Source organism: Oncorhynchus keta, chromosome 5 (genome assembly GCF_023373465.1).
Source record: "Oncorhynchus keta strain PuntledgeMale-10-30-2019 chromosome 5, Oket_V2, whole genome shotgun sequence".
Classification (NCBI taxonomy): Eukaryota; Metazoa; Chordata; class Actinopteri; order Salmoniformes; family Salmonidae; genus Oncorhynchus; species Oncorhynchus keta.
This window is the reverse complement of record NC_068425.1, coordinates 25,260,853-25,272,540: the sequence shown is the minus strand read 5'-3', so window position 1 is coordinate 25,272,540 and position 11,688 is coordinate 25,260,853. Positions and strand designations below refer to the sequence as shown.

The window sequence follows — 11,688 nt, the reverse complement described above, 5'->3', positions numbered from 1 at the left end:
TAATTTCTTCCAACTCCACCTTGTCAGTTTGGGGGCGTAATCCAGCCATCCAATCCAGAAAGCCAGATCCAATGAAAACAAATGACTTTCCAATGAGCGCACAGCGTCGTTAAACCGCGTTGGAGTGGTGCTCCTGTGGATCAGCACTGTCAGCCCTCCTACCATTGATGAATGAAGTGATGAATGTCTCAAAAAATTAAAGGGTTTAAAATGTCTTTAATTGGTTGGGTGAAAATCAAAACAGCAGTTGTACAGTGATTCAAACACACATCAACATACAATAAACCAAATATACAGCTGTCCTTTTACACCTGTCCCTGATCAATTTAAAAAATGGTGCAATAGGCCTATAGTCAGATCTTATTGCTGTGATTCATTTGTCATATTTACACATTTCTCTCCCACATAATCATTATATTGTTACAATTCATTCAGTGATTAATACATTTTCCTATATGTATCCCTCTCACCTTTGCAATCCCGAAAGCATTACATCCTGAAGTAAATATGTATTTAGGTATAAGAACTGAATGAGTGACACCACTGGACACCCAAAAATAGAACTAAGATGATCTGAACTCCATACTCACACGTTAGCTTGCAACTAAACAAAACAGCAAGAACACAAGGTAATCTACATAAGACTTTCATTCAATAAGCTCACAATGAAGCATAAAACCAAACTGTAACAAAGGAGAGTAATGTAACTAGGGTATAAAATAGGCTACAGAACCAAGGCTAAAATAACAGTCCCATAGAAAAGCATTTTCGTGTGACTTATAATATTGCATTTATCTATTTATCTGCCTAATACTGATGGGATAATATTTTTGGCATTATTTGGGTATTTGGAGATAAATGTTAATTGTCATATTAATAGTGTAGAATATTAGGCTAGCTGTCATTAAAAAGGTTTGAATGCTTACCCGAGACCTTCATTTTAGCTTGGCACACAAACATACCCAATTGCAATGAGGTTTCAGGACAGTTGGCTAAAAATACATTTTCCTAAAGAATATTTCTGATGGCACATACTAATAAATGTGTTAGACACCAGTCCCTATTAAAGCATTGTTTGAGTTCACTGGATCCTCGCAGCGAGTTGAGAAGTGAAAGGTCGTGTCCAGGTGTTCATGGCAACTGGGACTCGTACATATCCTCTCCTGGCTCCTCTTCGAACTTCACCTTGCCGTCAGAGGCATCCAGCTACAAAAGGTCACACAGTCTCATTAGAGAAACACACACAGTTTGGTTGAGTCACACTGATTTAGGAGAGGCAGAATTTATTCTAAACCTCCTGAAATGATTTGAAAGCTAGCATTTCCAATATTAATGAAACTGAACCCAATATGTTGAAAAATAATAGCTATACTGACATTCTATTGATCAACAGCTGAATGGGCTGAATGTTCTCTGCAGATTCCATCAGTTCCATATTGTTCTCATGTGTATGTGATTTAGCTAAATCTTCTGACCACTCATCGGCATGACAACATAAGGTCAACTGACCTGGGACCAGGCTCCTACCCAAAACATATACATGTGTTGTGATTGTAGTTAACCACATTAAGACATTTGTGTGCCACTTACACATTTCATTTCCTTGTCAGTGAAGAGTGTTCCAGTGATGGCCATGCGCAGGGGGATGGTGAGGATGAGGACAAAGGGTAGAGCCAGGGAGAAGGCACTCATCTTCACCATCCAGAGAGCTCCCAAACACACCATCTGGATCAGAGTGAACAAGTGCATCTTCATAGTAGTTACCTGCATTAAGGAGATGAGAGAAGGAGGGTTAAGACAGGGGCAACACATTGGATATATACTTATGTTTACCAGGGGCATAACTTTCACTGGGGACGTGTACATTCTGAAATAGCATTTTTGTCCCGCCCCCCCCCAGTTTTATTTTTGGAATGTGATACAAAACAAGGCAATGGCGTGCTTTAGGACCATGCGGATGCGTCCGAGTGGTCGGGTAGGCTGTTTGGATTGTTTATCCGATTGTATAAAAATTAAATACAAAATTACGTCTCCCCCACTTCTAAAACCAAGTTGCACTCCTGATATTTACTATGGTGTAAAACTTGTAAGTGCAAAGGTAATTTATGATTTTTCAGATAATGACGTTGTGATTGCCACAGTGTGTTATTGTGTAGGAATTGTCTGGTATGTTTCATAAATTCAATTAAATAATGATATAAAACGATGAAACAGAAAGGAGGACAATTGGGGGGTGGAGAGAGGCAGCATACCCTTTGTGCATAGGCGTCAGCAGGATAGTATTTCCTGGGTACAATAAGCAGAAGCATTCGGTCCCACATCTGGATCCCACTGAGTGAGGTTATACCCATGTAGAGGAAGATTCCAAACAGAGCCGTCATGGGAATCATCTTCAGGATAGGCTCCAAGAGAATAGACACACCTGGGAATAACAGGAACAACAAACATTTCTCAGACATTTTTAGGAGCTCAACACTGCCTGAGTTGACCTTTTCTTAAGTGTTCTGTCTGTTCATCGGGATCGACTGCATCAGCTAAATCTCAGTAGCCTATATGGTAGCACTTACCGACCATGGCGGCCACAAGCATGCCGCTGATCCTTTGCTCCAGCACCTTCTCGATCTCAGGCTTGGGTCCCTTGCTCATGACAGTGAGGGCGTTGGCATGGGTGACAGAACGCACGGTGGCGGCACTCAGCCAGGGCACCCCAAACAGGGAGGCGATGCCACCCATGGTGACCAGGATGAGCAGGTCCAGATGGAAACCAGAGCCTTTTACCATCTTCCTCTCTGGTTTGCTCACAATCAGCCTAGAAAGGTCAGAGGTCAAACAATGAGAGGAGGCTTGGCGGTTGTGGAGGGACTATGGACATGAAGACGATTTTACTAACGTAGTGATCTGGGACTCGAGGAAGATGAGGATGAAGACCAGCAGGGCTGGCACGCAACACGCCCCCATCATCCAGGCGGGGAAAGGCTTCTTCTCTCCCAAGGGGTTGATGAACCAGCCTCTGGCATTGGGGTTGGACACCATTAGACCCTTGGGCACCACAAGTTTCTGCCAGGGGACACACAAAATAATCTATTACTAGATATCCCTTTTTACATGAAACAGTTTAAGGAGTAATATGTTATACACCGATATCACCTTTTAGTCAAGGCAACACAAACCTATAAATCACTAACCTGAGTGTAGGCATCCTCAATGGTGATATCCACAGCGATCATGAAGAAAATGGCGATGGGAACACCAAAGTCTCCAATCATCCGACGAATCTGGTGATAGGGAAAACATATGTAGTGAAGGCTATCACACACAGAACACAGAGGGGGCTCTCCAGCGCTAAAAGACCCTATCCTGATTCATCTCTCTTCAATACTGTCCAGCAGTCGCTTTGCTCACAGACATACAGTAGTCATCACTGTTGAAAACAGCTGTAGCTCTTACCGGTCCAGGGAGGAAGTGGCCATTTTTGAACTGACGGAGGAAGTATGCAATGAAGAAACACCCGAACATAAGACACATGGAAAGCAGGGCGGTGTTGGGGTAGGCCCTCTCATGTATGATCTCGTGCACTGTCTTGTTGCCATCATCATGATACTCTATGCTCTCCTTGACCACCGGGTGGAAAGGGTTGTCCAGGCTGTCGTTCAAGTGCTCATAGTTCAGAACCAGAGGGTGAGCTTTGAAGATCTGAATAACGAGAAGAAAAGTAGGTATGTAGATGAATTAGCCTCGGAGGACAGGAGGGGTGTGAAGGAAAGGAGAAAGATTGGTTTTATTTTTGTATTTACAGTTGAGGTATAAAAAAGTGCTTAGGATGGTGGATGGATGTACATGTTGGAATGGATGTGAGGAGATGAGGTGGAGTGATGTGTGGTACCTTGCCGAGCTTGCTGAAGGTCTCATAGATGAAGATGAGGGAGATGAGGATGGAGAAGATCTCCTGCGTGAAGCGGGAGATGAATTTGACCAGGAAGCTGCCCTCCACGGCCACGATAACCACCACGATGATCACCAGCCACAGGCCTACCCAGATACGGCCCACAATGTACTCAATCTCCTGGGACTTGCAGAACTAGACAATGGGATTCATAAAAAATAAGTTGTTCATGTTAATGATGTACTTGCATTGTAACTTTGAAATTCATAGTTATAATAATAGCCAATGCAAATCATGTCTAATATGATTGACATCCTGAGGACATGAAGCAGTGATGGCTCAGCATACTGTCATCAGGGGTCAGAGCTAGGGCTCACTGAGCTGTTATGTGAAAGTGCTATGATACATACCGCAAAGAAGGCCTCCTCAAACACCAGCAGTGGCCCAGAGAAGCCAATGACCAGTGTAGGCTGGGCTGCGATGAAGGCGAAGATGATGCCCTGGACGCAGGTGGAGATCATCAGCTCAGACACGCCCATCATGTGCTCTGTCTTATCAGCTGGAGGCAGAGGTCAGGGGGATGAAGGTCATGATTATAACCTCTATTATGTAGGCCTACCCACAAATCCTATATAGAGTCAGCAGTGCTCCTGTCCTCTATGACACTAGGTGGGTCCCTCCTTCAGATATGAACTCACCCAGCAGGCCTCCGAAGGTGATGGCAGGGGACAGGGCAGCGAAGTAGATGAAGATGACAGCAGCCAGGACCTGGGGGTCGAGGGCGTCTGTGAAGTCACTGATGTAATGGCGGTACCGCCGCTTCATGTCCTTTATCATCCCGCCGAAGGGAATGCCTGTCCGGGCCAGCGGGTCTTCTCTTGGCTCCATATCGGCCTCATCAGCTGGATACAAAAACAAAACAAATAATGACTCAAAATGAGCACAGACAGAGCAAGTGTCTTGGATGTTTTTTTTAACTAGAATCTCCAGAATCTCTGCATTTTCTAAACATCAATTTTATTTGGAAAATCATATTAGATGGAAATGTAGGCCAAACGTAAACAATCCCTAATTTGGAAATTGATTTAACAAGTTCTTATAGATTTAGATTAGTTGTAACTACAGGGTTAGTCCGTGTGACTGACCTTTGGCCCCGCCACCCAATATGATTCGGGTGTCAGAAGGGCGGAGTCTGTCCTTCAGCATCTTCTTCTGGAAGTCAATGATTGGCTGGAGCATGCCCTCGTCCTGGATCTCAGTGGGCGGGATGACGATGCTGCAGTCCATAAAATCAGCGATGGCATTGGTCAATTCCTTGTTAGTCTGGGCTAGGTAAGCCTCCAGACTAAAGACCTGTAGGACCGGAGACATGGAGAGAGCATGGTTAGCTATTGTAAAACACTGAAAATATTCATCTAGATACTATGAAACATCTCCTCATTCTTCCCCTCCCCCCTTGCGCTCCTTGGCCTTAATAAGTCTCATCCCTCTTTCCACTCCTATTTTCTCACCCAGTCAGCCATAAGGGCAGCCATGGCACGGCCACTCTCATGGTAATCCACTCCTCCCTGGCTGGGGCCCACCAGCACAAAGACGAAGCGCACCGGCACAGGGGCCTCCAGGGCCCCCTCTATCACCACAGAGTCCCCCAGCCTGACGAAGGCCACGGCAGGCTTCTCCAGGGAGTCCATCACCCCTGGAAGAAACACACACACATAGAGTTTAGATTACAGTCTCCATATTCTTTATAATAAATAGTTGAATAGGCAAATCAGGCAGAGTATCCAGTTGGGCTCCCGAGTGGCGCAGCGGTCTAAGGCCCTGCATCTCAGTACTAGAGGTGTCACTACAGACACCCTGGTTCGATTTCAGGCGGTATCACAACCGGCTGTGATTGGGAGTCCCATAGGGCGGCGCACAATTGGCCCAGCGTCATCCGGGTTTGGCCGGTGTAGGTCACCATTGTAAATATGAATTTGTTCTTAACTGACTTGCCTAGTTAAATAAAATACATTTAAAAAGTTGGTGGTGTATTTCACTTTTCACACACGACTTACCTGAGAGGACAATGGAGGCTTCCACACTATCAGTTGTATCTCTCTGAAAAGCGAAGGGAGGAAGGTCAGTTAGAGAGATATCGGGAGAGAAAGATAGATTTATCAAAGAAAGAGGAAGAGAGGTTGAATGAAGTCATGAAGTGCTGGAATGATATTTAGATTTAGCGGTGGGATAGAGATTCTAAGCCTAGTGTTACCTGCTTGGTGACAGAGAAGGTCTGCATCTCGATGTCTCCTCCCAGGGGTTGAGCTCCAGCTCCCTCCGACTGACTGCGTTTCTGCAGTAGAGCCCTCAGCAGGCCATCTCTATCAGTGGCACGGATCTCACCCTTGCTCCGCAATTCATCCACCACCTTCTCAGCCACAGCAGACAGACTGCTGGCCTGCAGGTCCAGAATGATCGCACCTGAACACACACAGACAGAGTTTTGGGATAGGTCAAACATGGCCTGTTGCTGCCTGCCATCTATTGTTGGAAATACGGTTTCATATGGTGGCTCTGAGAAAAGATTCATTTTCTAATAACCTCATGAAATGATCCAGATTATGTCAAGAAATGATCAATGATTATTGAGTGATAAACACTGTATTTGTTCAGATAGTCACCTGTGCTCATGATCTTGCGAAGCTGGATCAGACTCTTGAAGGTGAGGTAGGAGACGTGGGAGGGGCTCCACTTGCCCGTTGCTGGGTTCAAATTCTCCTCATAGCCCACCCAGCGGCCAGTCTCCTGCCAGCTGTTGCCCGTGAGCTCATTCAGCTCCACATAGGCCTGAGACACACACACACAACATCATGCTCAGGTTCAAAATGGAAACTTCCTTGTCAATATACTAGGTATCCGTTTATTTTAAGCTATACCCCAAATGGGGCTTACCTGAGCATCCCCCCTGGTGTTAGCGTTGGTGTTCAGGTTCAGATAGGCTGAAATACAGAGAGGTAGTGTTCAGTCCTAGCACTCCATTGGAGGTGTACTTGTGTAGGAGAGACATACAGAGGGGAGTAGAGAGAATGTGTTGATGGGCGTTTAGTGCTCACCCTCTGGGTCGGTGTGAATGACGTTGCCCTGGATGGCCTGGTTGCTGTCCTCTTCATGCCTGCTCTGCTCCAGGTCATAGTTGCAACTGTGGGGAGGGAGAGGTAGGTGGGTGAACCCGGTTAGTGAGGGGGGGGCACGAGACGCAGGTGTGCTGCTCCTCAACACCTGTCCATGTCTCACCAGATCTTACAGACAACAGGCCAGGTTGTGCTCCTTTATTTCATGATGTACCTGCAGCTCCTGGTGTTTGGTGTTCTGGCCAAAAGGAGCAGTAAAAGCCTGTATGACGTCTGTATATTCTGTAGGCTCAGAATCATTCGCTGGTTGTGTTACCAGAGATTGGTGACTTCAGTGAGAGACTTGGGCAAGCTCTGCAATATCAGTCCTGCCTTCTCAGATAAGGACGTCATGCTGGCTTAGACCAGTGGGGGGTGGTGTTGTATAATCATTTACAGTAGGCCTACTTCTGATCACTCTCACTGACAATCTGGACAACCACATGATGTAGCTGCATTCACAATATCTTGTTTTAGATCCCTTCACCCATTAATTTAATTCCTTCTAATATTGTTCAGGTTGGACTTCTTGTATGAGGAAATGCTAATTAGACTTAAAAATGAACTTTTAAGAGAGGAGAGCACTCACGGTCTGATCGGAGATGGGAAAGCAGAGTCACTCTCCTCCTCAGAGGACATGACATCCTGGATGGAATCAGAGAGAGTGGACCGGAGAGGGGGGGTGTCAGAGTAAAAGATGTGAATAAAATGTTACAAATACTTTGAATTGACAATTCATATTTCCCCATCCCATTTACTGCATTATTGCAATAACAATGTGTTTTATCCACCTCTCCAAAAGACAGGTCGTTCTCCATTGGAGTGTGTCAGTGCTTGCTTCGTCTGTCCTTAAACTTTCAGCAACGTTTGTGCATACCCTGTAATGTGAATGCACATTGACATACATTAATAAACACAAACACACTAGAATTAGACACATGAAATACAGACATGCATTTGACCTTTATTTTACCATTGAAATGAATAATCTCTTACAAGAGTGACCTGGCCAAAAAAGCAAAACACTACAGTTTAAAAAGATAAATGTACACATTGAGCAACAACATGGTTTAGGGACAACTAAGGGTCAAAACACTGACAGGCCCTCACTTCATTTTACATCATAGTGTTGACCCTTGCTTTAAACAAATTTAAATGTAGGAGCTCTTGTAAATTCCAGGACTTCTTGAAGCTTGTTCCAAATGGAAGGGGCAGAGAACCCTCCCCGGATTTTGTGTTAAATGCTCTACAACAAAGCTTTCTTAGTGTCCAAATAAGCTTTCTTTACCCTTAACCTTGTTCTGAACACCTCCAAAACAAAGGTCATGTGGTTTGGTAAGAAGAATGCCCCTCTTCGCAAAGGGGTTATTACTACCTCTGAGGGTTTAGAGCTTGACGGCTAGACGGTGCACTGTCCTTTTCTCAGCACATATCAAATCTGCAGGTTAAAGTTAAATCTTGACTTGATTTCCTCTATTTTAATCGCTCCTCTTTCACCCCAGCTTCCAAACTAACCCTGACTCGGATGACCATCCTACCCATTCTAGATTACAGAGACATAATTTATAGATCGGCAGGTAAGGGTGCTCTCGAGCGGCTAGATGTTCTTTACCATTCGGCCATCAGATTAGCCACCAATGCTTCTCATAGGACACATCACTGCACTTTATACTCCTCTGTAAACTGGTCATCTCTGTATACCCATCGCAAAGACCCACTGGTTGATGCTTATTTATAAAACCCTCTTAGGCCTCGCTCCCTCCTATCTGAGATATCTACTGCAGCCCTAATCCTCCACATACAACACCCGTTCTGCCAGTCCCATTCTGTTAAAGGTCCCCAAAGCACACACATCCCTGGGTCGCTCCTCTTTTCAGTTCACTGCAGCTAGCGACTGGAACGAGCTGCAACAAACACTCAAACTGGACAGTTTATCTCAATCTCTTAATTCGAAGTCTCAATCATGGACACTCTTACTGACAGTTGTAGCTGCTTTGTATGATGTATTGTTGTCTCTACCTTCTTGACCTTTGTGCTGTTGTCTGTGCCCAATAATGTTTCTACCATGTTTTTGTGCTGCTACCATGTTGTGTTGATACCATGTTGTTGTCATGTTATGTTGCTACCATGCTGTGTTGTCATGTTATGTTGCTACCATGCTGTGTTGTCATGTTATGTTGCTACCATGCTGTGTTGTCATATTTTGCTGCCTTGTTATGTTGTTGTCTTAGGTCTCTCTTTATATAGTGTTGTGTCTCTCGTTGTGATGCGTGTTATGTCCTATATTTATATTGTATTTCTATTTATTTTTTATCCCCGCAGGAGGCCTTTTGCCTTTTGTTAGACCGTCATTGTAAATAACATTTTGTTCTTAACTGACTTGCCTAGTTAAATAAAGGTTAAATAAAAAAAATATAAAAAAACAATGAACCTTTTCCCCCCAGCTCTGTATGGGCCTAAGGCACAGTCAACAATGCACATGTGAGCGCAGGCGATAGTTGTCATTTTTCTGCTGGACAATGTAGGTACACAGGTGAAAAGGGACCTGTCTCAGTATGGCCTTATAAATATAAACATACCAATGACTTAGTCTCCGAAGAGCTAAAGAATGCCAGCCGCTCTCATATAGAGGGGGATATTAGGGGATTCCCTCTAATGTCACAATCAATGGTTCAACAGTGACATCAAATAAGACCTTACTCTAGTCTAGACCTCTCAGCTCTATTTTGACCATTTTGGGGGAGGGGGAAGGGAATGGGTTTATGGCCCTGAAGAATAATAATGGGAATATCTGAGACTCAACTGCCCCTGCATCAGTTCTATAACTGGGGTAATCTGGGTTAAACTCCAACGGTAGTAATCTGGGGTAAACTCTGACTGGGGTAATCTGGGGTAAACTCTCATTGGGGTAATCTGGGGTAACCTCTAATTTGGGTAATCTGGGGTAAACTCTGACTGGGTTAATCTGGGGTAAACTCTGACTGGGGTAATCTCTAATTGGGGTAACCTGGGGTAACCTCTAATTGGGGTAATCTGGGGTAAACTCTCACTGGGTTAATCTGGGGTAAACTCTGACAGGGGTAATCTGGGGTAAACTCTAATTGAGGTAATTTGGGGTAACCTCTAATTGAGGTAATCTGGGTGTAAACTCTGACTGTGTTAATCTGGTGTAAACTCTAATTGGGGTAATCTGGGGTAAACTCTGACTGGGGTAATCTGGGGTAAACTTTATCTGGGGTAATCTGGTGTCAACTCTAAATGGACTGTTTTTGTCATGTTTTCATGGGCTACTCATACACACAGTGAACACAAATTGGTTACAATGTGTCACAAGCCCAACCAACAGGGCATATGAACCTCTACACAAGTAAACCTTATAAACACACTTATGACACATTTTGAGGCCCATCTAATCAAGATAACGCATGTCACAGCCCCTGTCACAGCCCCAACAGCGCATGTCACAGCCCCTATGAGCTGTGCTCCTAAACATGAGTCAGCCTTTGAGACAGTGTGGCCCTTGCAGTGGTTTGAGTAGGAGACTCACAGAGTCTTATCTCTGGGTTACGCCTTCCCCAGGCCAGACAGACACCCTTGTGCTCTAGTCATCCATTACAGTAATTTACAATATTACAACAACTATTTTGTACAGTAACTTGTAATTTAACAGATCTACTCGACTCCAAAAACAGTAAAGATTTTTAAAAAGGCTGGTGGTAACACGTGGTACAATGACAGGCAATACAAATCTTTAAGTGTACAGTGAGAAGTAGAATATTTTAATGTGTATTAATGTATTAATGTATTAATGTATTAATTAATGTGTCTTCATTTATCTGGTTACACAATGAATATGTAGTGCTCCAAATACACATAAAACAATGCTGATTAGAAATACTATGCAAATGTGTATAACATTGAAACAACAGAGGCTGATGGACAGATAAGAAGACACTGTTCACTACCGCCATCGTCTCTCAAACCTTGTGACCCTGAGCTTTTTAAACCTCCGTTGACCACTAAATTAAGGTGAGCGGGAAAACTTTAAAAAGTCAACTGTCTTCACATATACCATCACTAATTAAACTGATGAAGAGAAGTGTCATGTTAGCTGTTATTTGAAACATCACGGGCCACAACCAAACACTACAGACCTTAAATGTTACTATACAACTCACACATAATGCTGGTTAGATTTTACAGTAATTTTTGTACCAATTACAAACAAGAAAAAAAGCACCTGGGTCATTGTACGGTTAGTTAGCAACAGATTAATCGAGAGATGTATTCTCACTGATAGGCATATATGATACAATTTTAGTACAAACCTCAGATACATGGAAAGTTAGATAAGGTTGTCTGTTGCATGTTTCATTCAAATCCCAACCTTTTTTCACCTGTACTCCACTCAATACACTGACCCCCAAGCCCCCTCAATGACAGACCCCAGTAAAGGACCCCCGGCCTGAGAGGCCACACCCTTACCTGCACCAAGGTGATCCAGCCTAGTCTGTGGCAGTAGAAATAGGTTGATCGCCACGATGCTAACGTAAACGTACCCAATGGTAGAGTGATCTGAGGCGGATGGAGAGGCACAGAGAGAGAAAGAGAGAAAATGGAGGGAACACCCATTTGAAAGTACGCCGGGGCAAG

At 44.1% G+C, this 11,688-nt stretch overlaps 1 protein-coding gene across 1 annotated transcript; it reads right to left on the bottom strand.

Moving 5' to 3' along the window:
- Window positions 1-196: 196 nt before the first annotated feature.
- Window positions 197-11,688, bottom strand: LOC118375910 (band 3 anion exchange protein). Its single transcript, XM_052519263.1, has 20 exons — window positions 11,521-11,688; window positions 7,827-7,913; window positions 7,625-7,680; window positions 6,979-7,064; window positions 6,818-6,864; window positions 6,547-6,712; window positions 6,138-6,346; window positions 5,941-5,983; window positions 5,395-5,579; window positions 5,029-5,236; window positions 4,582-4,785; window positions 4,294-4,442; window positions 3,884-4,078; window positions 3,448-3,693; window positions 3,186-3,275; window positions 2,891-3,057; window positions 2,568-2,809; window positions 2,253-2,422; window positions 1,591-1,764; window positions 197-1,206 (listed from the first exon to the last, which is right to left on the bottom strand). The coding sequence occupies exons 2-20, from the start codon at window positions 7,851-7,853 to the stop codon at window positions 1,132-1,134; spliced, it is 2,739 nt and encodes a 912-aa protein (XP_052375223.1). The 5' UTR covers window positions 7,854-7,913; window positions 11,521-11,688; the 3' UTR covers window positions 197-1,131.